The sequence below is a fragment of the Molothrus aeneus genome, chromosome 12, assembly GCF_037042795.1.
Source record: "Molothrus aeneus isolate 106 chromosome 12, BPBGC_Maene_1.0, whole genome shotgun sequence".
Classification (NCBI taxonomy): Eukaryota; Metazoa; Chordata; class Aves; order Passeriformes; family Icteridae; genus Molothrus; species Molothrus aeneus.
In genome coordinates, this window is record NC_089657.1 from 12,305,979 (window position 1) to 12,333,255 (window position 27,277).

The 27,277-nt window shown below is 38.2% G+C and overlaps 1 protein-coding gene across 24 annotated transcripts in view; it reads right to left on the reverse strand.

Moving 5' to 3' along the window:
- Positions 1-27,277, reverse strand: part of SLMAP (sarcolemma associated protein) — a 73,037-nt gene that overhangs the window by 28,308 nt on the left and 17,452 nt on the right. For 8 of the 24 annotated variants that reach the window (XM_066557803.1, XM_066557798.1, XM_066557804.1 and 5 more), the window contains exons 2-12: positions 13,074-13,221; positions 7,461-7,533; positions 6,615-6,651; positions 5,143-5,205; positions 4,042-4,137; positions 3,700-3,771; positions 2,924-3,064; positions 2,129-2,266; positions 1,064-1,232; positions 928-978; positions 372-422 (exon numbers count right to left, since the gene is read on the reverse strand). In XM_066557803.1, coding sequence (XP_066413900.1) covers positions 372-422; positions 928-978; positions 1,064-1,232; positions 2,129-2,266; positions 2,924-3,064; positions 3,700-3,771; positions 4,042-4,137; positions 5,143-5,205; positions 6,615-6,651; positions 7,461-7,533; positions 13,074-13,221 — 1,039 coding nt within the window. The remainder of the gene's footprint in view (positions 1-371; positions 423-927; positions 979-1,063; positions 1,233-2,128; positions 2,267-2,923; positions 3,065-3,699; positions 3,772-4,041; positions 4,138-5,142; positions 5,206-6,614; positions 6,652-7,460; positions 7,534-13,073; positions 13,222-27,277) is intronic. The other 16 variants (XM_066557809.1, XM_066557800.1, XM_066557793.1 and 13 more) reach the window with 3 other exon arrangements.

The following is a 27,277-nucleotide window of genomic DNA, read 5'->3' on the forward strand; positions in this document are numbered from 1 at the left end:
CTGCATGTGTATGTGTTGCAAGGGAAAATTAACAGGAAAAACAATCAATGAGTTCTCCACTTTCTTGTGTCACAACCCGGACAACATTCAATCAGTAGACTCCTACTGATTCCAGTGACAGCCCATCACAAACAAAAACACCAAACCAACAAAAAGAGACAGCCTCCAAGTGATTTTGTTGTATTCTGCAGAACTTTCTAAAAGCACTGTGAGTGGAAGTAGACACAAAAAAAACCCCAAAAAGCTGGTCAGGAGTCGCCAAATTCATTCGCAAAGAGAAAAAATTCCAAGTAAAAGTTTAGAGAACATTTTGAATTTGTTCATTTTCAAACATCAACCATAAGACAAAAGGTAGCCCTCAGATACACTACCTTTCTCTGTGCTCCCATTAATTTTAGGTATGAAGTCGTCAACTTGTATGCCTAGGATTAAGAAAGGGCATTATTTTTGGAATCAAGAAAAATTTTGGGCTTTGTTTCTTTATAAACACAGCATTTTGAAATGTACCTGGCTTTTCATACCACCTCCTCACAAGTACCTAATCAGACAAAGCAGGCAGTTTGATTTGTTTCCTGCTAGAGATGATGCTGCTGTTTGTTCAAACGTCTAAGAGGTTATTAAGGCCAAAGAATGACTGCCTATTACACACATATACGTGCGTACAGATGGATATAAAATGTGTTATAAAATGTGTTATAAAATGTGTTATAAAACAAGCCCCGGGCCGGAGCAAACACCCGCAGCAGCAGCGCCCTCTGCCGGCCCTGCCCGACACGGCCCCAGCAGCCCAGGAGAGCTCCTTACTGGGGAAACTGGGAATTGGAATTCTTCTGCCAGACACCGAGACTACGAGATTATCCTAACAAAGGTAACAAAGGAATAGCAAACGCGGAAACCAGCTTGAAACAAGAAATTGATCACACCTACCTAAGCTGTTGTGTTCTTTAAGAGTTTTCTCTTGCAGGTGTTCTAACCGTACTGTAAACAGAAGTCCAAGAAAAAGGTATTTCACAGATTAAAAGAAAAACAAATAACCAAAGATCTTTCCCCGCTATTGACTAACCTTGTAAAGCAGTCAGCCGCTCATTGGTGAAGTCATTATCAGCCTGCAAAGCTTCTATTTTTGCTTGAAGCTCTTGCTCTCTTTCTTCCATTTCATCTATTTTATGCTGCAATTCTTTTTTCTCAGCCAGTCCTTTTTGTTGGATTTCTTCTTGTCTTCCTTCTGCTACCTGCTCCAAAAGATTTTTTAAATCCGCCAAAAAATCAAAATTACCATGTGGAAAAATAGATCTTCTTGTTTTTTATGTGACTAAATGTACATAAGTGACTTTCTTAGCTAAATCAGATTTAAAAAATGAAAAAAAAATCAAATCTACTACCTTTATACAAATTTCACTACAAGTAGACTGAGAAAACCTCAAAATATCTGAAGCAACTTTTTGACTGAGGAACATAAATTTAACAGCAAGAGTAAAGGGCCTTAGAACGAAGAAATGCCCAAAGTCTCCAGCAACTCAATTCAATCAAAACCCAAGAACCCTCCTGAACTGAATGTACACTGCACAGACCACCTTGATTGCAAGTCACATCTTTTTCCTTGCTGAATCTCAAGAACATAAGTTTTAAACTGTCTCCTCCCTCAAAACAAGGTAATAAATTTCACATTTGATCCTTCGGGGTACACTCATCATCAGTGATCAACCCATTACTGGGAAACCAGCTGCCTTAGGAGTAGCAATTTCATCTATTAATTTGGAAAGAAAAACTTCTCTGAGGTACTGAACTAGAAACCTGGGTTCCAATTCCAGTATTTATCCAATATAAATGCAACAACTGCCTCAGGTCTCCAGAGATAACACCATTACCTTCCTCCTCCACAACTCCTATTTGACTAGATTGGAGACTCTGGAGGCTTTATGATAAAAGTGATTATTCTGTTCTCCAGCATAAAGGACCTTAAATATTAATTTACTTCATTCATAGACTTAGATATTGACACTATTGCTAACTGTTGTTTAACAAGTTTCTTAACTTTTTTGTTAGCTGCATTAGAAGTTAAACTGTATTTATTTGTTTCATTTATCACATTTATTCTATCCTAAGTCAGATGAAATTCTGTCATTACCTTTAGCTTGTCAGAAAGATCTTTAATTTCATTTACAGCTCCATTGTACTTATTAGCTAATTCCCTTAATTCTTCCTGAGTCCGCTCATTCATTTCTTTCAGGTGTGTACATTCATCTTCTGTGTTACTTAAACTCCGCTGCAAGACAGAATGATTGTGCAATAAATAATAACAAAAGACAGACAAACATCCAAACACTGCAGGTGATCTCTTTTTTCCAAGCAGTATACATGCATAGGATGCCAACTAGTCTTATGAGACTTCTTGACCAAGGGAACATAGCAAATAATGATAAAGGAAAAGAAAATAAAGGAAAAGAGGATAATGTGAGATGTTATAAGGCAGAAAATCTCACTTCAAAAGACTGTCTAGCACTTAGACTGTAAAAGCTCATTGTAAAAGCTCCTTTAAGCTTTGTACACTTTGTACAATGATCAAGTGTATATTTCTATAAAGGCTGCAGTTTAAACAAGGTCTTACAGCATTTTTTAAATGCATCTATGTCATTTTCCCTGTGTATGTCCCACACACAGTAACTTCTGTAAGACAGCATAATGAATTTTGAAAGCAGGGAGAAAAGGGAAGAGCTGAAAGAATAGTTTCTCATTAGTGGTTTAACAATCTTAGTCCTGTCTAAAACAGGAGAAATCAACACTACTACTTAATATCCTGCAAGTGCAGAGTGCAACAGATACTGACATAACACAGCAACAAAGCAGGGATCTAAACAGCAATAGTTACAACTATTTCAGCATTTCCAGAAGAACAGGCATGAAGCTTCCTTCAGGCATGTACCTCCACTTCAGACAGTTTTCTGACCACTTCAATTTTCTCCTGAAGGACCCGCCTCAGGGACTCTTTGGCTGTTGTCTCATAGTTGTGTTTGTCTTCCTGTAATGCTATAAGCTCTTTTCGTATACTGTCTTCTGTTTGATTCTGCACACACAAAATAGTTCAAGAATAGAATAATTACTGGTTTGCTCATTAAATAAAATAGATTGTGATCAAGTCTGTTCTATTAAAAAATGTTTAGCAATTTCTGATAGATGAGAAAATGTTATGTACAAATCAGTGATCAAAGATTCTTGACATGACTGGGTCTAAGTGATTTTTTGAAGTGTGTGTATAGCAGCACACATTCAGTGGTCAGTTTTGATCCCAGGGGAATTATGGCACTTTTAGGCACTGCTAAGACAATGCCAAGCCTAGGAGATATAGAACTGGACAAACCAGGTCCCAGAGGAAGGACTTTAAACAGGACCTGCAGAAAAAGTTTTTATAATGTAGATAGTTGAGAGGAAATAGAAATAAAATAAAATCCAATAATCAGGGCAGCACACACTTGTAATTCTGAATATCAGACAGGACATGGGTAATGAAAACAACAGCCACTTATTGAGGTGCCTTAAAATACAGAGCAGTTTTTGTGCTACTCAGATTATCAAAGTTGCATAGGCTCCCTTTTGGAAAGCTTATCTTCCAAATGCTTTCTACAACTAGCTACTTCCAAAACACTTGAAAAGAGCTGCCTTTCAGCACTCCTAATATTTGACTTCAAGTGAACTACTTACCTTTGAACAAGCTTGTAATTGATTTCCCATAACCTCTAGTCTTGATAGCAGCCTGTCTTCATCTATTAAAGCCTAGAAGAAAAGAAGTATCATAGAATTATCCCATGCTTAATGTAGTGCCAGTAGAGTTCTGCTTTAAAGATCTGAATTTTGTTGGAATACTTACTCCTAATAGCTATTTCAAAGGTACACAACCACCAAATTTATTAAACATTGTCTTTTGCAGTTTTAGAGAACCACCACAAAGCTTTTATTATTTCTGCTGCTTTTTCCCTGCATTAACAGCTAAAATTTATATGGCAGTGCACAGTTGAGTCCATAAGGAAAGGATCCTGCAGATACCTGCCAACTAGTATCTGAAGCCTCTTGTGTGACAGCAAGTAGTCGCTGAAGGGTTGCCAGCTTCTGTTCCAACATTTGTTCCCGATGTAAGGCTTCCTGTGAAGAGAGCAGGGCACCACTCAGTTCAGCTAGAACAACTCAGGAAATCAAGCAACAGAAGAGATCCCAAAATACAACAAAAAAAGGAAATGTGAATAGCAAACACTGTCAACTTGTTCAAAACCGTAAACCCATTCCATTATATCCATCCACAAATTGATTTGCATAGTTTAATTAGAAAATGCTATCTTATAACCTCAGGTTCCTAAACCATTCATTCTTCAGGCTATGTTGCACATGCTGAGGACACACTGTTATTCTTCCCAAGACTTAAAGATACTTCATCTCCTCAATAATTTAAGTAACAAAGCTGCAGACACCAAAGGACAGCTTGGCAGCTTCCATGCAATGAGCTGTTCATCCTCAAATGAGGTCACAAAAGAGAAATGCCAAGCAAGAACTACTATTTCTGTTTGATTTTTGTTTTATGACAGGAAGACAGAAGAGCATCTTCGTTAACTCCAGGATATGGAGAGAGAACAGATTGGTGAGTGAATATGTATTTGGCTTCCAAAGAAAGAGCATCTGCATGAGCTCCTTCCTGCTATGTCAGCAAATACATATAAAGATAGATACTATCTCAAAAGCCTTGATGTGAACAAATAAAAATTGCCATTATCAAATAAAACCAGGCAAAATAAAGAAGCAGAACTTATACACAGTTAAACTTGGAAAGAATTTATCAGCAAAAAAGTTTTCATTTTTTCCCAGAAAGCTGATTTTATTATCCTTTCTAAAGAGTTTACTTTTATCTATCAGCACACAGTTTAACATGCTACCATTTTGCATTCTAACTCTTTTGTGCCATGACATCTTGGGAAAAGCACACCTATTAAACTGACACAGAAGCAGGCACAGAAAGGCTGGTGATGCCGGTGAGGAAGAAGAACTGCCAGCACTGTCCCTTCCTTTGTAGTTTCCAACAGATACAAGCCACAGGATAAGATTTGTGTTTTGAACAAAAATATTCAGCCAAACTAAGTGCCCTTAAAGAAAACTTACTTGTAGATACTGTGAAAGCTGAAACAATTCCTGAGAATACATACTGGGAGTGTTAGCAGCAACCTGAAAAAGAAGACAAGTAGGAATCAGAATGGTTTTGGATTTGTCATTAAACAGAAGTAATGTGAAATGCACTTAAATCTAGTCACAAAGGTAAACTTCATATTACCTAATAATAGCATTTTGCTTAATTTCTTGTTCTGATATTATTTATGGGGTTTTTTTATCATAGAACTTCCCAACTTGGGACTTAGGCCCCACTGTTTTTCTGCACAAGTTCTTGAACCACCAAGACACTAATGGGTTTCAAGCTTTTGGTACAGTTGAGACTGAACTGACAAAGAAACAAGGGGCACAAAGGTGAAGCTATTCAACTCAATGACAAACACAAATTGTGGGCTTTCAGCTTGATGTCACCACACATATTACAGCTGCACACTTCCTGCTGACCTACAAGTTAGCATCATTGTCTCCCTTTATAAGCATCTATTTCAGAATTAAGGAATACCTGTATTATCTTTGAATAACAACAAACTGTTCTTCACTTGGAGAGAAGTGGGGGGTTGTTCTGTGGGTTTATTTCAGCCAATTTATTTACTAATTCTTGTAGGCTTCCTACATTGAAATAATTTTTAACTGTTTTCCCACAGTTATACCTGCAGACCCACCTCAGGATTTCTCCCCTTGCCCTGGATTCAAGCCACACATATTGTTTGGAAATCTCAACTTAAACACAGTCTATGAACTCCTCATGCTGCTGGTTTCACAAGTAAGTTTCCACAGTTTCTTGAAACTTTGTTCTTGGTCCATAAAACTCTGATTAGAAGCTATTTAAGTAAATCCTTCTTTTTAGAGACTAGAGAAATAATCAATTCCTGATCACTTTTCTCAAGGCAATCTCTATTAGCAGCTTTTCTGCAAGTCCCCCACATTACCAAAGCTGAGTTTAAGAACTACACTTTACAATACTGACTCCATGAATCTACAGTGAGCAACTCTGGCTCTCCAAGAGAGGCAGAGAGGTTTGGTCTCAGTCTTCCTTGGGAACAGGACAGTGCTTTCCAGACTGTGCAGCACAGCTTCTCCTCCATAAAATACATGGTATAAAGAAAACAGACCTCATCCAAACACCAAATCATGAGCTACTCTTGGGTCCTACAGAACACCAAGTATTAAATTATGCAACACCTGTTAGTCTGTAAACCTGTCAACTTAACAGCAATGGTTTTGTTCCAAAGCCATGTTTCAGGTGCCACTATGTAAAAAAATCAACTTACCTTCAAATATACACTGTAATACTGCATTACTTCTCTACCTTAAATGTCACTCAAAATATTAAACTAGGTTAAAAAAGTCAGTGGAAAACATATCAAAATGTTACTGAACACATTTGACTATTTCTTCATCTTGATAACAAGCCTGAAAATACCATGTGCTTGAATAAGGCATAAACCAGCAAATTACTGAATTACCTTGTCAACAGGACTTGGTAATGGTGCATGGATAACACTAAAAAATAAAAAAAAGTGGACACAAAATACATAAATGTTGTACTTGGACATTTTCATCACTAAAAATTTAACAACATACATTTTTACTATTTCTTATTTAAACATGAAATTATATGGCAAATCTTCTATAATAATTTACTTTTACTTATCTTCCCACAAGCAAGCAAAGATACCCTAAAGCTTCACACAAGTGTTTCTGGATACTAATGATAAAAGGATATTTAAATAAGCAATAAACCCTAAAAAACTGTTGATAATGAAAAATGACTAAAATTATGCCATTTGTGATTAGCACTCAGTGCACACAAAATGTTCAAGTTTTTGGTTTCTACTACTCTTGGAAGATTTCTCAAAAATGGGCATATAGACAGAAAATACTGTCAATATTCATCTGAATTTGCATCAGCTTCACTTTAGTCAAGTTTATGTGCATCTAAAAGAGCCAAAAGAATAATCACAAAGAGGGCAGGAGAATTTGCTTATTTGCTTTATTTTTCTCCATATTCTTCTGTTTCTAATACCCATTTCAGCAGAGTAAACCACAGTCAGAAAAGCCCAACTACCTAAGAAATTTTTTCTTCTTCTAGAGAACTTCTTTATTCTTCAGAGTCATCTTAATTACTAAAAACAACAAGCAAATGAGGTTTTTTTCCTCATAATGCCTGCAATAAGAACCATGCACTCAGTTACTTGCTTTGCAGGATTACAGGCAAACCAACTGCTCCCATGATGATTTTAAACATAATATCCATCAAGTCCTCATCATACAGTAGCTGAACTTTGGTACATGTGAATCCATATCCTTACTCTGATCGCAATCGAGCTTCCATTCCATCTGGAAGGAACAGTTTGATTGTGGAGACTATACATCCATGGGTAACTGAAAAGAAACAAACACTAAGTCATCGTGATCCATTACTACTTCATTTGAAGTTCAGTGCTTCATGTTACAGTGACCAAGTAAACTGTCTAAGGAAACGCTGAGACAGGCAAAGAGGAGGAGGCATGAACACCTTCAGGCACCAGTGCCTGGGTCTGCCTTCTCAAACCTCCTCTGGACACAGGAAACTTCATCATTACAAACTTGAGGAGGTCATGCTGTGTACTCAGTCCTGGCTGTGGAGCAGTTCCAGTTCCAACTCTTCCACATGCTGCAATACTGGAAACTTGTCTTTACTAAGTTAAAAAAGTGAATGTTTTGATCATAAATGAGTGAAGCAGAATGCATCTTACCTGCACCAGGTAACAGGAACCCAGAGGTATAAACAAAATAATGAGCTGCCTTTTGGACAAGATTCTGACAAGCATATCCAGGGACTTAGAAGGTAATATGTCCAATTTGTGTCACCAACACTTCAAAATGGGGAACTTGCCAAGCAATTATTATTTACAAAAAAGGATGGAAAAGGAAATGCAGAGAAGTGTGTAGGAACCACTGAGAAGTACATCCTTTTGAACACTGTAAGCAGCATCATTCAAAACAACACATTTCTATTTCGGGGTGCTTGCAGTGCACATCTACTGCATAGCCCTAGCCAAGGGGCTTTTCCTTTCAGAAGAGGTAAACTTGCTCCTTGAGGACTAAATTCAAGATTTGTTTAACTTGAGAAAGATCCTAAGGAATAAGAGGAGGAAATGCAATATTTGAATTTTACATCAAATTCAAACCTTCTACCTAATGTTTTGAAAAACGTTACTGATATGATTTTCAGTGCCTTTGCAAGCCGTCAAATTATGTGTGTTTCTTGGTTGACTTTTTTTCCCCTGTATGGTTCTATTAATTGGGAAGCAAAAATTATTATTATACATGGAAAGATAGCTGCACCTTGTTCCCAAAACACTACCAAAAGTGAGATACAAATGAGTTTGTGGTCACCTATCATGGACCACAATACCTCCAGCACCCACTAACATACAAAACAAATAGCTGCTCTCCTTCCTCTGTTATTAATATCAGCAAAAGTTAATCTGGCTTTGGAAAAAAAAGGGCAATAGGCGTTTTAGGACATGGTAATACTCCAGGGAAATGAGACAGGTCTTTAAGGAAGCTACCTCAATAGAATCTAAATATAGAGGAGAAATGATCCAACCAAGACAAGTTGGTTTTAACCTTTATTTAGCTAATGCTTTGGAGACATATTCTCCTGGCTAGAGCATCTTGTTTTTTTCAAGATGACCTGGTAAAGTATTAAATTTACACGCCAGGGCAGAACAGATTAATCTGCAGGGTTTGGGGTCTTTATTTACAAATTGAATAAATCCAGTTTGCAAAAACATTTAAAAAATACATTAGCAATATTAGCTGTATCCTGTAATACATAGTTTTTATAACACAGAATTCTTTCTTTTAGAGGAAATCAGTGATTTTAATAAGAAAACATTAGGATACCTGACATTAAATGGCAACAGACAGCTTTACCTTCGGGTCACATATCAGGTAGGTCTGCTGTAAGATTATATAATTCTGAAGTTTTTCTGTCAACAGCTAGACTGACAAAAATCTCCTAAAATCTTCAGGAGCTTTATTTGTGTCCAATTAAGATATAACAGACATCTAGCAAAAGGTCTCAAATAGACAGTAACTGGGAAAAGGTACCAAGCATTTTGACAAACTTATAAAATTAAAATAGTAAGAAATGAAACAATATCCAAACGCTGCAGTCTGACCTTAAGCTATCAGTTCATTGCAATTTGAAAAATAAGGAGAAAGCAACACAGAAAACATGAATACAGTACTGACTGCACGGAAGAGCAGCAATGGTTTAAATTCAGGTCTGCAGTATTTCTTGTGAGGAAATACCAAGAAAAGGCAGTAAAGCAACGCCTGGTGACCCAACGGAGCTGAGGCACCCCTTGTCCCCACGGCTCACCCCCCTCTCCATCCCACTCACCTCCGGGCGCTCCGCGGGGCCGCCGCTCCCGCCCGGCCCCGGCACGGCCGGCATTGCGCAGCGCCGCCGCCAGGGGGAGCCCCCGCGCCGGCCACCGCGGCCGCCGGGTCCGCCCCGCCCCGCGCGGCCTCCGGAGCGGGAACAGCGGCCGCCCCACAGCCACGGCTCTTCCACAGCATCGAACTGCCGCCCCACAGCCACGGCTCTTCCACAGCATCGAACTGCCGCCCCACAGCCACGGCTCCCTCCACAGCATCGAACTGCCGCCCCACAGCCACGGCTCCCTCCACAGCATCGAACTGCCGCCCCACAGCCACGGCTCTTCCACAGCATCGAACTGTCGCCCCTCATCTACTGCCCTCTCCACGGATTAAAACCCTGCTGCCGCTCCATTTGCTGTTCCACACTTCAGTCACGAACTTCCTGGTCCCCTCCAAAACACGCAGCTGACCCACATTTCACAGCTCCAAACCCCTGAGACCCGTCCGAAACGCCGACAGGTTCTGCCGCACTACAGTGCAACGGGAACGCAGAAACCATTTCTGTTTGTCTCAGTTTTTGCTTCCTAGAGAGCCAATTCCCCAAAGATGCTTTTTGTTTCTATTTTCACTTGTTAATGTGGTACCCAGCCCTGAGGAGCCCCCCACACCCCTCGAGGGTCTGTGCACTCCCCACTTACATGACCTCCCTCAAACATCTCATGACAGAACAGATGTATGAGAGAGCGCAAACCTGACAAGAAAAATGTGCATTTTTGCATTTGAACTAAATCATGTTGGTATTATTTGACCTTGCTTTGCAATGCTGCTGCTGCTGCTTGCTGTGCAGGGAAGTATCACCAATTAGCTTGGAATGCTCTGGCACAAGTGGGAAATTAAGAAAGTGCTACAAGAATATAAACCACGCTAACCCAGAGAAAAAGCACAGGTTACTGCTGTATTAAGGAGAGGGAAATGGCGAGGCCCCTGTGCTTGTCAGTAACACAGCAAGTGGACAAATAAGGAAGCAGGAGGGATGCAAACACTTCTCCAGGACCTGTTATTGAGTTTGGCTCAGCAGCAGGAAACTGAGGAATTGGTTCTCATACTTGATAACCTGAAAAATCACATACTGAACATGCCACTATTTTAATGAACCAAATCCAGATCACATTTGCAAGGAAATTACTTACTAAAGCATAGCCTGAACAATAAAATAAATGTATTCTAGCAATACTGACAGAATTCAGAATTTACATGGGCAAGTACACTTGTTCTGTCCTGTCATTACCTTATAATTACATGCAGCAGATTGCTGACATGTCTTGTGCAAGTAAGGCATTATGTAAATACCAGAGTGCAAAGTGCTTTTAAAGGGAATCACCTATTTAAAAACTACTTTCCTGTCTGTTTCATGACTAGATTAGATTAACAGTAACATCTAAGACTACTGAAACCAACTAGTGAAAAACCCATGTTTATATGCATTCCAACCATATTCATAGGTAAACACCCTGTGATGATACAATCTTCATTCTCTGCTTGGGGGAGAGGGAAGAAAGCAAACTTGTATCCTCTTCCTCATTAGAGAGCTCAACACATTCATGAGTAACATGAGCACAGCTTCCAAGTTCAAAGCCAGAGAAAAGGACGAGGAAGGCTCCATAATCTGATCGCTCATTACACAAATGCCAGGTCACCAGCATTTGTGTACTGCATCGTGCTTTGTAAAACTAACACAAAACCACAGCAAATAACTACTACTGGCAAAAATTCATGGCAAGAATTTGCTTACTACGAACTTTGTGCAAATGTTTCCATGAACTAACTGCAATGTGCTGATAAAAGCAAGTCAAGTTCAATTTCTCTTCCAACTAAATCTTATAATAAAAATTGTTTTAGTCTAAATACACTTGAAGAAATTCAGCTCCTCTTAGCAAGGGCAGCATCTCATCAAATTAATAGTTCCAAGTTCATTAGATGCAGTGTATACTTTTGATCTCTTCCATGTGTACTGCTAGTATTCATAAACGTTTACAATCACTTCACATGGAAACATTTTCAATAACTCCCAACAATTTCAGCTAGTCACCCTGGAGTTGAATCTTTGCAACATCATTTTTGAGAAGAGTAAAACAATGTGGTAAGACCTTCACTATAATGAATCACTCAAAAATCTACAGCTCCAAAAGCTCCTGAAGACAAAATACCACCACCACCATTACTTAACAATGCTTTCTTTAACACATTCATTAACCTTCCTCTGATACTTCAGATGTGAGAATTACAACCCCATCTGGCTAAAGACAAAATTCACGAGTAACAGAGCAGGTGCCATGTTTATGTTTTGTTCACTTAATGCACTTTAGGAAATTCTCCTGTTGTACTATGGTTTGGTTTGTTGGGCTTTGGGGGGGTTGCTTTGATGGACGTTTCATTTATTCGCTTGTTTTAAAAAACTTTACCATCAGCCTCCCAGTTTAATATTATTCTTCATTCTTCTCTAATACACTTCTCTTTAAGGATAAGCTCTCTGAAGGCCTTGTTCAGAAAAGCAGTAAAGGGGTGATGGCAGTCTGTGTGGTACTGGGTAGGTAGGATTCTACAGAACATGGCCAGAAGTTCAATGCTTACAGAAAGCAGCAGACCCATTAGGGAACTTTAAAAAGTCTTGACAAAACTGATTATAGTCTGATAATCCCCATACAGACCAGTCTCCAGAAAGATAAAGAGAGGGTTCCTGACAAATTACATAATTTCAAAAGAAAAGAGAGAGAGGCTGCATTTTAATTAACACAGATACAGAGCTATTGCCATAATACAAAATCTCTTGAGCATGCATACTGGGAAGAAAACAGCAAGAAAACCAAACCAAACAAAAATGCCATCACCTCATTTGTTAGCTAGCAACTTGTTTCTATTCTCATTTTAAAGTACCAGCAGAAATCAAAATCAGTAGCTGACACAGAAGGAAACAGTGGGTATCCTGAAAAGAATTAAGTTAGCCTGTTTCAAACCTACACTGATCAAGAAATTCAGGTTCATACTTCTGCCACACAATTAGCTGAAACCTTAAGGTTCAAAGGGCTTGAAAGAAAGGTAATTACAATTATAATAATAAAATCCAAATACAAAAAGCCCAATACAGCATTACACACATATGCTTGCGTTGCACTTTTGAAATTGCTGTAGGTCAATTTAAGTGAGGCAACAGATGAACACATGACCCCAGCTGAGCCTCCTTTTCCAGACCTACACTTCCCCTGCACACAGTAAGGAACAAAGTAGGCCATGGAAAGAACCCAGTAAAGTCCATCTGGGGGCGTGAGGGCAGAAATAGAGCCTGTATTTTCAGCAGACATGTTTCTTGATCAGGTACCACATGGCGCCAGGGCTCACTGCCAGCACAAAGGAGGGAAGAAGTAACAAAAAACCAAACAAGACTGTTTTCTTACAATGGGAATGCCATTTAGTTTTAAAGACTGGATTGCAGGAAGGTGTTCCAAATAAATCTACTTGAAAAGAAACCGAAAAATGATCCATACCCTTACCTTTCCGCGTGTTCTCCGTCACATCTACACCAAACTGGATGATGTCACCTGACATAATTTCACATGGTGGGCTTTCCTCAGATCCTCTACTCAGTCTCTGACTATTAATAAAGGTACCATTACTACTTTTAGTGTCTTGAAGATAGAACTGTAAACAAACAAACAAAAACATCAGTAAGATATTTGGGAAAAGTAAGACAAGAAATACACAAGCAAGCACAAGTAAAATTTTATTTATATAAAATTTATTTCTAGAAGAAAACAAATGTATCAAACTCTAAACACCCTCATCAGGATGCAACACCTTCCCATCATCAAGAAGTATCTGTATTTGATTTTGAGTTCACATATGATTGAATTCTAGCACATACACTATGCAAATAATTGCTACAAAGTGTGCCTGAACTACTGCCTGCAATAGAGGATCACACGTCATTAGCAGCAATACCTTTTGCCACATACATACAACAATTCATATTTTTGAGTTGTCCAACACACAAAAATTCTAACTGCTCATACATTCAAGGTAACAGTATTGCATGACAATCATGCTGCAGGGAAGGCTACTGAAGGAAAACCTCCGGCAAAAGACAGAATTCAGGAATTGCAATGAAAGACCATGGTGAAACTTAAAGAAATCCAACAGGATGCTTTCACTTCTCAGCAATACTAGTTCACATCATTAACTAAATTTCAAGATTTCAAGTACTTTTGTAAACACCCAACTGCAGAATTAATTAAATGTTAATAGAAACTTATTGAATCTGAAACTGCTTTTATGATGCAAGACTTGTAGTCTAAACTCCTGCATCTGAAAAGAGGTTACAAATGAATCACCCATTAGAAGCCCAGAGTGACTGGCTGTGACCTGAGCAGTGACAGCACAAAAGAGGGGACCAGAGCACTACTGACAGCCAGGTGTAAGTACTGGAATGAGTCAATCTCACTACTCACTACAAGATAACAATAGCTGCTACAGGAACCTGCTGGAATGGTAGAAATCACTGGCTTCCTGCACTCAAAGAATCTCAAGTCCCAAAGAAGGCATAAGATTGGGGAAAAAGATGTTGTGTTCAGAGAAATGAATGTATTTCCATCTTTTTCTTATAAAACCAATTGACCTTTCCTTTTTTGCAGCATTCCCTACAAAATTTTCCATGTTTTTAACTGCCTCTATTATTGCAGGCCTCAAAAAAACCCCTGATACATAGCTCAAAACCACAGTCAAGGGGAAAGATGGGTTTTGAATGGAGTGAGAGTAGAGCACCAGGGCTCCTTAGATCTTGTATTGGAAAATGACACAGAGTGCACGAGATGGATCTTATATGGCATAACCCAGTGGCCCTAAGCACACAGCTGGAGTTCCATTGTGTCACTGGACTCACTAATCAAGGGGAAGGCCAGCACAGAAAGCTCATGTAGGTGTTAGAAATGAATTGCAGTATGTGAACAGAATGAAAAGCAGGGTGTGAAAGACTTCCCTCCCCCCAACAGATACGCCTTAGATCTTCAATAGAAGGAAAACAAAACAGTAATCTGTCATAAGCTGATAAAGATGAAGGTAAACATAAATTATGGATAGATCAAGAAATTTTGACTGCATTCACTATATTAATAATCAAACCCACTCTAAATAATCCTCTCCATAGTATTAACTACTATCTATTAACATACTAGTATATCATACAGCTTTTATAAGTTCAATCAAATTAATTAGCTTGTTAATTTAATAGGCTGAAAGTACTGAACCCTCTCATGGTTCAGTGCAGAGGTAATCTTGCTTCCTGTTTGTTTTCAATTAGCTTTCTTCTTCATTTGAAAATTCTTCTGTTATGAAAAAGTGAGTCACAGGCAAGGAGAAACAAACATGCTTCTGCTTATTTGCTCTTCCCCACCCTTTTCTTCTCTGTGCATATCTGCCTTTTATCCCTCCCAAGGTTTTGATTAATCACTGCCCCTTGTAACCGCATTTTTGCAAAATCTGCAAATGGGACTCAGACAAGATAGCACAAGGAAATACAGGACAGTGACCACAGGAAAAGAAGTGCAAGAGAGCATCAGCCATACAAAACTTGTAAAACATCAGCAGACAACATTCAAATGGCAAAAGGATATTTCTAAACAAATGTCTACAGAAAATACACATTACATTTAATATTATGTAACTGATGTCCACTTAAGTGCATACTACTGAATTGTATTACATAAACTTTAGAAAAGTGATGCTCTTCAAGTCTTTTCATCCTGTTTGTAAATATGCTTCTTCCTGTATCTAGTAAAGAAGCAATACCAGCCACATGTTAGTAGCTGATGTCTAAGGAAGGGAAAACACACTGCCTTCAAATCTTGCTGTAAAGGATTCAGTTATCTTTAGTGTAGCCATTCTTCAGGAGCCCACTGAGCCAGCCCCTTTCAGGTAGCAAATTCAAAAGTTACTTCCATGCTGGTTTTCACTAGTCCAAATGATGTTTCTCAAAGGTCAATCTCTCCATCCCTTTTGCATAATTACTAAAGCTATCTTCAGGAAATAAAATCAAGTGGAAGCCCTGAAACAAATGTGTCTACACATTAACTAGCACTTGTGGTAGCACACTGGTTTTTATGTACTATTTAATTATGTGGTAAGCACAGTGGGTCCTCAGATTCCCAAACCAAGACCTTTTACACAGCAGCTGTGTGACACAGCACCTTCTGGGAGCCCAGCACCACTTGTCCTCCCTGCTCCCAGCACATCCAGGCAGCAGTGCCAGCTCACAGAGCAGCAACGCCTCCTGCCCTTCCCAGCTCTCACTGCCGAGCTGCGCCACCACCTCCGCACCTGGACTGGCTCAGGCACTTGTTCAGTCACTGCAAACCAGTTTCGAGCTGACGCAAGGTAAACAAGGAGGTGCTTAAGCTGACAGAAAAAACGGCATCATATACTGGCCTAATTACACTTGCTTTTATAATTCACTCTCCAGAGCGAAGTCCCAGCCCTGTTGTACCTCATATGAACAACAAGTCCAATGTAGAGCAGAGATGGCAGCTAATGCACATTCAAAACAACTCAGCTTTTGAGGACTCTTAAAGCATGAGCACGCTTAATTCAAGGGATAGCTGTATATATTGTGTGAGGGCTGGTTTCCCCTCCTTTCATAAAAAATACAAGGTAACACACAAACTATTCAAGAAACTTATGTTCCATTATCATAATATCTCAACTAAAAAAATCCTAGTCTCTCTTTCTTCTTTAGTAATTTATCGTTTATATGCCCTCCCACCCACAAGCCATTAGTAAGACCAATTAACTGCAGACACCTTACCAGGCTGCTTCCACAAAATTTTTGAAGATTTTATTCTCAAGTCAAACTTGCAGTTCATCAGTAACATAAACTTCTTCAAGTACAGTCCACCTTCCTTAGAAACTATGTTATGGAAGTTTCAAAAAACTACAGATTTTTGTTTCCCTGTTTTGCAAGGAATTATGTATTTATTTCACAAACTTAGTATTTATCGTATTTCAAATTAGTCTTCAGTTTTGCAAATGAAACAAAGGTACCTCCTCTGCTCTGACCTATGGTGCATAAAAATCACATTCCTCCTTCTAGGTCAATGACTCAGAAGAGCATCAACAACCTGCTAAATCAGTTCATGTTTTATTTTCATGCAGTTAGATATCACTATGATTTTTCCCCGATAACAAATTGCTAGTATTTTCAGATTAAAGAAACAGAAGGTTCTTCTGTAGTGATCCCAAACCATAATACATCAAAGCTAAGTACATAAAATATGTTAATTCTAACTGATATTAGGAAGTTGCAAATTGCTATGCTCCATGAGGACAGATTTTAACCAAACTTATGAAATGTAGGTTATCTGTTTTCTTCTAAGTAATAAAACCAACTAACAATAACAAACCCATTCTGTTTAATGATCACTATTGCAACATCTTCCACAACGCAGGCTGAAGAGAGCTCCTTCATTAGCCTGACAAGTGAGAAAGCCATGATGTGTTTTCTTTCCCAAACCATATAGAGGCCTGATACTGGATGAGACACTTCTGTCTCAGAGAAGACAAAATATGGGCTCAGAGATATATACAAAATCTTGAAAGTAGCACACTTCTTCAGTGATTTGATTATCTGGATTTAATTACAGTAGAACTACAGGAAGAAACAACTGACCACCTTTTTCATACTTCTATATTTGCTATTACTATGTACAGCCATCATTTGCCATTTTAATAGCACATTAGTGCTACTCCATCTAACCCAGCTTGAAACTGCAGTTCAGGGCAATTATTCTGAGAACTACAGTGAGGAGAATTGCTGGAAAACTGAGGCAGTTTGTCCACAGAGATGTGAGATTCAGTATGTGAAGACGAACAACTTCTACATCAAAAAATGCAGAAAGAAGAAGAAACCATTACATATATTTAAACCTATTTCAGCCTCTTTCGAAAGCTGAATTAATAATTAAGTAAGTACCAAATTGTAGGCTATTGCCTTTTACACAAAGTCAAAAAGTAATATATTTTATGTATTAAATAAATTTCCACTGCCTAAAAAATGAATGTAGAAACAGAAGCCCAATTTCAGAATCTCCTAGTTTACCATTCTTGTTCCCACCTCTTATTTCCTCTGTGAAAGAAGTATACACAATTCCCATGAGCTTCGGGGTCCTGTTATACCTTTGTGGCTTTAGCTTGAACCAGAAAGATTTATATGATTTTGTCAAATTATGAACTATAACCCCTAAGGAGTTGGCAGTTTCATTTTTGCCATGGTTACCACCACAAAGGGGCAGCAAGGCTATTAGCCAGAGCAGTTAAACCATAAAATGCAGCAGTTAATGATGAAAGATTCTTCCCTGAACTCACGCTAAATAATCATTGAACAATTAATGCAGGCATTATAAATGCACCCCCTGAGTACTAAAGCTAATACCCAAAAGCAGGAAGTAAATAGGGATCTAGAAATTGGAATACTTGCCCTGGAGTGATACTTCACTAAGCAGTACTGCAACTGAGTTCATTTACTCATTGCATGCTGAGAATTCTATCAGGAAACAAAATACACTGTGCACAAGTCCAGCTGTGTAAAGCCAAAGACTTGAAAACAAAATATATACCATGGTCAAACCCACATGGCCAACATTTGCCACACTGTGGCTAGAAATTTTTTTTCTCTCATATTGTTACAAGATAAAAATAATCTTATTTGAAGTCTTCACACTGAGAATTTTCTCATTTTGGGAGCAGCACTCTGCTAGCAGACTACACTGTGCAAACCATACTGAATTCCAGGTCAGTCCTTTGGCTGTAAGATAGAGAAGTTCAAATGCTAAATTACGTCCAGATCCAATTGATCTGAGTTTCTCATTCTGGTCTGCTTAGACAGATCCCAAATTCCTTTCCTCTCACTTGCCTAACTCCACCCATCTATCAAGGAAGTAGAAGTATTTGTCTCCATAAGCAAGAGTAATTCACAGGGTGGGGTACATCAAGCAAAATTGCTTTTCTATTTAGTTTTCCATTTCTTAAACACATAGATCTAATAGCTCTTTGCTTACTAAACCCCAGCTCCTCCAACTCAGAAACAAAACCAGTGCATTAACTTTTGAGTTATTATGAAAACTCGTTTTTAAAATGATTCTAACTACCCCAGGCAAGCACCCCCTATGAAACTAAAAGCAACCAGCTGTGAAGAAAGGGATTTTCCAGTCAGATTGAACAGAGTGAAGGAGTGGCAGTTGGCTTTCCAGGGACTGAAAGTATTGGGTTTCTCAAGTGAAGCAAAACTTGCTAGTAGTTTTCAGTAACTTTTCTAAAAAATAATAAACTTTACCACTTTTTCTATGACTAAAAAAAGAAAAAAAAAAGATAAAAAATTGACATTCTTGGATATAGCATGGGACAAAAAAGTCACTGTGTTTTTAACTCAAAGTGTAAGGCTAATGTAAATCCAGCTACACTGATGAGAAAAGGTTAAAATCTTCAGCTATTCCCAGACAGCCAATGCTATCCTTCCAAACTTGCCAGCAGTTCAAAGGGGTAGAGGGGAAAGGACAGCAGGGAATATGCTCCTCTGCTAACCAAGTTGTTCCTTTGTCTGTTTACACCTTGAAGTTTTGTTGTCTGTACTGCCAGGACAACCCTGCTGGTTACTCATACCTGTTGTCAAGCAAAGTAAACTGTGCCAGTAAAAGCAGCTTTGTGCCAGCATAACTGAGCCTGGGTATAAACACAGCTTGGCCTTTGCAGCCACATTATTTGAGGTGCTATAAAATATTAATCCCTGTGTTCCTTGCCATGTCCTGGTTGTTCAAGTGCTTTGAAGTTCACTATAGGTCCTGTCATTCAGCTTAACTTTCGTGTGAGTGGTCAGCAGACTTTGCCCCAAAAGGGCACAGGGACTATAAAAGGGAAGGGAAGATGGATGGATTTGTGGGGAGGAAGAGGAATCACCTTAGGTAGGCAGAAAGGCAATGCCCAGCACTGAGAGACACCAACAATTCACTGTGCATAAGACGTGTCTGGCTACAGTCCTGAGCTGCTCTAGTGCCTTCCTCTGTAGCAAAATGTCACCTTTCTCAACAGAACAAAGCAAAATGTACCTGTGAACATTTCAGCACAGACTTTTTTGACATATGACTTTGCAATGCTTATTTTAACTGCTGACTTTTACAGATACACTTACACCTATCAGAACTTTAAATTCTGTCATATTAAAATCATTAACAAAAAAAAAAGGCACAAAAAAAGCTATGTTTGCAGACTTAATGCCACCTCCTATGTGTTGTGCCCATTTAAGCACATTTACTTTCTAAATCATTATTCAAACCACACATTTGCTACTAGTTGCAATTCAACTTGCTCATCTAAAGGTGAAAAGCTCAGGACTCAGGGTTACTATAAGTCAATAGCTCTATACTATTCTTCAAGTAGTTACAGATAATCTACTTTACATCCAACAATTTATAAAGAGAATATCAGACACTTATTTTACAATGATTTTTGATTTGTATTAGAAAGTGGTCTTTATTAACAGAAAGGCTACTAAAAATATTAAACAATTCTTTCTAATTAGTTTTACAACTAGCAACATGAATCTTAAAAATATGTAATTTAAATGGTTTGAGCTATTTTTATAAAATATAATTCTCAAGCAGTATTGTTGCATTTTTCGAAGTAATACATATTTAAGAGAATGACAGAAGATGGCTAAAAGTTTCAGGGTAGGACCTCAAATTATATCACAATCCAAGTTCTCTAGTTTAAGACCAAAGCAAAAACCCACACTCACAATTCAAAATCTGCGCATGTATATGAAAATGAGGAGAAAAAAATCCCTACTGCTTGTGTCCAAATCTGAAGTTCTCTGTATTAGGAGACAACTGTCTCAAGCTGAATTAAGAAAATTAAGGAAACCATGACCTACATCATCCTTGCTTTCATGAAATACAAAAATGTAACTGTGGGTTCCTCAGTCCAGGAGAGACACGAAGCCCCTGGAGCAGGCCCAGCAGAGGTGACAAAGATGATGAAGGGACTGCAGCATGTCTCTCATGAGGACAGGCTGAGGGAGCTGGGAGCACCTTGAGAAGGGACCTCACCAAGGTCTGTGAGTATCTGCTGGGAGGTGTCAGAGGATAGAGCTGGGCTCTCATCTGTGCTACCAAGCAATGGGACATGAGGCAATGGGCAGAAACTGATGCCCAGCAAGTTCCACCTGAATATGAGGAAGAACTTCTTTAGCCTGCAGTAACTGCACACTGGAACAGGTTGCCCAGAGAGGCTGTGGAGTCTCCCTCACTGGAGATATTCAGAACTACCTGGACACAATCCTGTGCTGCATGCTCTCAGATGACCCTGCCTGACCAGGGAGACTGGACCACACGGCCCACTGTGGTCCCTTCCAATCCAACTATTCTGTGATTCTGTGAAAATGTAAGTAAGTAAACAAATTGCATTACAATGCTTGAATCCCTCAGTATCAGTCAATGCAGAACTGTATGAACATCACTAACTCACTTGCAGATTGCTTTTATTTAATTTAGTTTTGAAAGGAACTATCAACAGTACAAACAGCTAAAACAAGAAAATATCTGGGAAAAAAACCCATTCACGTTATGGGGATAGCAGTTTATCCAGGGAAAAAGTCCTTCATATAAGATGATAAATATGTCATATATACCAATACTGAAGTAACAGATTAAACTGAAAACAAAGCTTTTATTCCATGATTGTGCACTATGACTGTGCACAACCAATGTGAATGGAAACATTATCACAAAGGATGGCTCCACTTTCTAACCTATTTACCTTCACCCTCCTTCAGCAGTACTGGTAGCATTCAAGCAACACACAAACTATTTTCTAGAAATAAACATTTCAAGCCTAACTTGACAGCTGTGAAAGTAACACCTCCCAGCTATCACGTTCCATAATGGAAAAATGTAGTATAACACCAAGTCAGAGAAGAACAAGTCCTGGACACTCCCTATTATGCTGTAAGGCCTCCTCAAAATTCTGTAGTTAGTACACTCTGGTAGAAGATTTATGATGAAGGATGTGAGCAGCAGCAATCCTAGGCATGATACAAAATATTCATTCTTCTTCTAAATAAAAATTTCTGCAGGAAACACAAAGTGTGGAATGAAGTGACTGCAAAAGGTAGAAGCTGCTCATGTACCGGGGTCCTGATCTATCCCTAGATTATTCAAATAATCCAAAAAGGCATTCACTGTCAAAAGGAGAAGAATGACAAGATAGATACTCACCAAAAACTTCAAGCCACAAAATGCGACACCACCATATAAAAATAGATCCCTCTCTACACATCAGTGTCACTAATTTTGATGCAAAAAGCTATTTTTAAAAAGAAGAGATGTAGAGGAAGAGCTCTAATTTACAAGTAATTTGGTTTATATATAGCCAACTGACTTGCTACAGTGTCACCATAGTTACTAATTACTACTCTTTAGAATGTCTCTTCTACTTAACTTTTGTCCTAACAGTTCACCAAAATTTCTGAGTATCAGACTTCTGCTAAAAGTGCTGCATGGTTTCAGGATAACTTGAAGTATTTTGTATTTATTCTCTTCTCAGCAGAATGAAAGTCTGTCCCTTCACACACATCATGTTTGAAAACTTTTGTACATGAATCACAAAAGAGATGGAGGATATTAACATTTTCAGAAAAGATGCAATTCCATTCTGAATATGAATATAAACAAAGCAAAAAAGTTTCCCACAAGAAAACTACCCAACTCAGTACTAGTTATATATGATATTCTCAAGGAAACTGAATTTTCAGCCTAAATGAAAATTCTCAAGTACTATTTTAATCCCATCCTGAAAATGCTGAGACAATTTTAAGGTGCATCATTGCTTTAACTGCAAAGCTAAAATACATTAACAAGAGAGTACAATCAACAGAAAGCTTCCCAGGAAATGATTACTCACACATCACTCCAAGATGCTCAGATTGACTCATTAGAATACTAAAACAATATAAAGAAGAGATTTATTTTGTCTTACTGCTGTCATAGATGACAATATCTTACATAACACCCAGAGACTTTGAAAGAACTTTTCCTGCTCCATATTAAAACACTGACTTGGGCAACGTACTCATAAAACCAGTAAAAAGTAGATAAAAACAGGTTTCTAGAAGGAGATTGTACTTGCAAAGCAGTTTGCTGCTTGATTTCATTAAAGAAGCTCAGCCTCTCGTTACACAAGACATTTGTACAGCCACATATCAGGTATCACTGCGACACCAGTGATTACTTTGTATAGTTTATCTCAACTTCTATCATCACATCAAACATGGACCTGAGGGAAAACATATGGCCAAGGTGACCTCCTGAGGTTCCATTTAATGCTACTGTGTTCTTTGTATTAATCAATAATGGAAATATAGTGCAACTTAATGCAGCTTTCAAATAAAGAAATAACACACTAATAGGCTGTTACCCAGAAATCCAAGCTTCTTCAGGCTTATTACTTTTAAGTGTAAAATATTGCTGAAATACTCATCAAACCTGATGCCCTTACAGGAATACTTTCCTACAAAACTAGACTGAAAGCTAAACACTATTATTTACTCTAATAAATGTAATTAAAGTTTGGCAACATGGCACACTCAAACTTTGCAGTAAGTAAAGTTAACTTGCTCTCAACATGTACAAATTCCCAAAGACTCTATTTGTAGGACACATGTATCCAGATAAAATAAATAAGCTCCACAAAGAGCAGGTTCTCATACACAATCTTAATTTCTTTTCAAATACATGTTTCACACGTTTCAAAAGGTTTGTAATGTATTATTGCAATTTACTCTTACCTTTAGGAGGCATAACCACCCATAAATATTTTGCACTAGTGAAGAATACTAAGACTACTCAGAAAACAAAAATTTTTATTCTTAAATTCACAATCAAAAAATGGTTAAACTTAATAGTTAACATTCTTTGGCCAACTTAACGAAGCTCAAGACCAAAATAATAAAATATGGTTTTGTCTCTGACTACTGCAAAAGTATGACAAAGAGAGAGGTTTCTCATGTTTGGACAGAGCTTTGCCCTAATTTAAGAGCAGAGCTAAGGCATAAATCTCTCCTGGTCTTTGGATTTTAACTAACCTTATTAGAACCTTGCACAAACAAAAACTAAAATCAGGTTTCTGTAACACCTACTAAAGAAACAAATAAATTGTTTTTATGGCAAAACATTGAAGAATAACCAGAAACTACAAAAAAAGAAGAAAACCGAAAAACAGATTTTTTAAAAGCAATCTTGAAATACTATCAGCATCTATTAGTAAATACTTAGAATGAGAAGTCCAACACCATCATCATCCATTGTTTCTGCTTCCTCAAAAATCTCCAGCTAATGAGGTAACTAAATCACCAGCAAAAAATTGAAAGGGAAGTTTTCCTTAAGAAAATTGCACTACTGAACTTCTATCAGCAAACAATTACATTTTCATTTGCAAGCAAATTGGAGAAAAACCACAACAGAAGCCAAGATTACCAGATACTCCGCCAGAAGAGAAGAACTACTTATACAAAAGCAAAAGGTTCTGAGGCAGCTCCTTCCTTTATCAGGAAACTCCAACTCCCAACGCGACCCGATGTTTCAAGGCAGGTGCAGAACTGCAAAAGCTTCTTAATTGTCTTGCTACTCACTGCTAAGTTGCTGAATTAGTTAATAATTACATCAAAGCTCCTCTGCTCTGGCACAGAAGAATCACTTTTCACATGCTGACTTTACAACTTCTTAGAGAGTAAAGGGAGTTGTTGAAACTATTTCTCATTTCTAGTCCTTCCACACAAGGCACTGTGTTTACCTACTATCATTTATTCCATACTGCTGCTGGTTTATGGCAGAGAAAACTCCCTGTGATCACACATTCAGATAAAGAAAAAAACCTGTATCAAATTTCCCAGATACCTCTAAATGCAATGCAGCAGGGGTTTGGTATTATCTCTGTATATGTAAAAACTCTCAAAATATCCTGAAAAATATAAGTTCCTCCCTGCCTTTTATTAAGAGACATATTCCATCTTAAAGGACTTGTCTAATATCACTACAGCATTTTTATTTTTTTTAAAGAAACATCTGCAGCAGGCCTAGTTAATTCACCTCTCCTTTGCACAAAGCAATGCTGGCTTGCTTTCTGCCATCATCTGCTCCTGAGCTATTAATTCACACAGCACAAATATCACAAGGAAAATAATGTTCAGCACATTGCTAAACTACAGCCAAAATGCCCATGCTGAGGATAAACTTAAAGCTACTGTGATATAAATTCAAAGCAGCCAATAAGGATGCAAAAGTACAAGTCCTAACTGAAGGGAACTGCCTTAGTACAAATGACACCACACCAGTTTTAATCATGTCAAACAAGATATTCTTGTAAGAGGTCCAAACCACAAGTATTACCCAAATAGAGTGTAGTGAGAGTTCACTACACAGCTCCTCATACTGAAAACAACAGGTCACCAGAGCAATATGCTCCGCCTCGCTTTTCCAAAGACTTCTCTGCATCAAGGGCAGACCAAACCTTAAAAAAAATTACTAAATTTAATTTATTTTCATTCTGTGTTTTGAACTTCAGCATTCCATGTAGAGAGCAAATGCAATTAACTGGAAACCAAACACCAAAAGAGAAGGGTGCAGCTCCATCCAAAGATGGAAAATTCATTTTCCAACACAGAGGAGAAATCTGACAATTGGGAGTTTAATATTTGTACCCAAGGCACTGCCAAGCCATACCTCCAACAAAGTGAGAGCAAAAATATCCTGGGAGGAGGCTGTATTTATTTGCAATGCATTCCTGGATCAGGACTTTTAAAGCAAGTAGTAATTAAATACTGGCATTCATGAACAAAGGCTGATTTATTCCAGCGCTCCTCTGAGACCAACAATTACACAATAAAGATTATTTATTTTAAACTTATGAAATCCACATATGGAGATGGGTCAGCCAGCAATGGGAGAGAATGTATGAGCTGATTTTTGATAGGCAATCTTACAGAATATTCATCATTCATGTCTTTACCTGTGTCCTACTGCTGAACAAAAAACAAAAGAAGGGGCAACGTTCTCACAGGTTCATGGCAGAGCCAGGCCAGGAGAGGGATGGGCAGAGGGCAGATAAGGGTTCAAGGATCTGGTAACTGAGGTACCAAACCTGGTGACTCATGATTCACATCTTAGTCAAGGGCAAAAATCTCATGCAAGGCACATTGGATTTACTGATTAGACAGGTTGCTAATATGGCAAAACTTGCCGGGGTACAGCTTCCTACACAGACAGAAGCATTTTGCTGGCTTTTTTCCTAGCTATTTTCTATCAGGGTCATCAAGGATGTTACACTGGTAACACCTGTGCCCGTGAATATGATTCTTTAGACAAGCTAAAAATATAAAACAATACACACACATACAAAACGACCAATAACCCAAATCTTTTAATTTCTTTGTCAACAGAAATGCACCCAGAACACATCAGTGCCCCTGACCAATCTGCCAGTGGGCATTAGGAGCAGGGGAACTGCAAAGTACTGCTGGCAATCTCACATCCTTTCAGCTGAAAGGCCTGAGGGAGTGGTCACCCAGACCTCTGAAAAGTCATTATCAAGCTTTACAAATTTTTGTACTAAATGTGCCATACTTTCCTCTAGAACACAGACAAAAATTTTCAAAATACAAAAAGAATGTCTTTCTAGCATCAGAGGTTCTAGACTGTCAGTCTAAGAAGAAATAGTCCCGATAATTTAATTCTTTAAATCACCAAAAAAAGTTTTCCAAATCCCTTCCCTAAGCACGAAAATGCCTTTTCCGTTCACTATTTAAAGCTGAGTTGCAGCCACTAGAGGGCAAGGCCACGATACATAACACACTGCCCGGGCTGGGTAATGCAAAACCAATGCCACAAAAAGCAGAGCAGAAACTACAGCTGAACACTGCTCACATTATGAAGATTTGGTTGTTCAACTTTTTTTTTTAATACTGAATTTTCCATTAATTATAGGAATGTACCCACATATTCTGTGGGTTGCCTAAACTATTAATTCCATCTTTACAGTCCAAAGCTTCCCAGACAAGCTCCTTCTGCACTTCAACATCCACATTAACAATTCACATACTTCTCAAATTTTAAAATTAGATTTCTCAACTTCAGTCTTCATGATACTGAAATTATACAAATTACAGGAATTTTACCCAGAATCAGCAAGCATAGGTAAAAACCAGAATGCTGTCAGAGGCTTTTCCCATTAAATATAGAAATTGAACTTCCTAATCAATGGTAAAAATTATCTAGCTAGAAATTGGCCATATGCTGCAAGAAACGGAATTAACATGCATTAGACACATTCTGTCTCTAATCAGCATTTAAAAAAAAAATCTGTTCTGAGAACAGTTAAGCTTTTTCTGTACAAAGATCACCCTTTGATGAAATGTATTCTTGATATTTAATATATTAAATTCTTCTACAATTCATTATCTATGCTCTTAGAAGAACAGAAAACAAGGTCCAGAAACTAAACCAAACCAGGAAAATGAGTCATTTACTAAAAGACCAAAACCCCAACTGACAGAAGGACATACACTAGAAGTTCAAAACAAAAATATTTAAAGAATTATTTCAAAATTTATAGCCCAAACAACATGGAAGAAAGCTCAGCAAGCTTGTCATTAAAAATGATAACACTT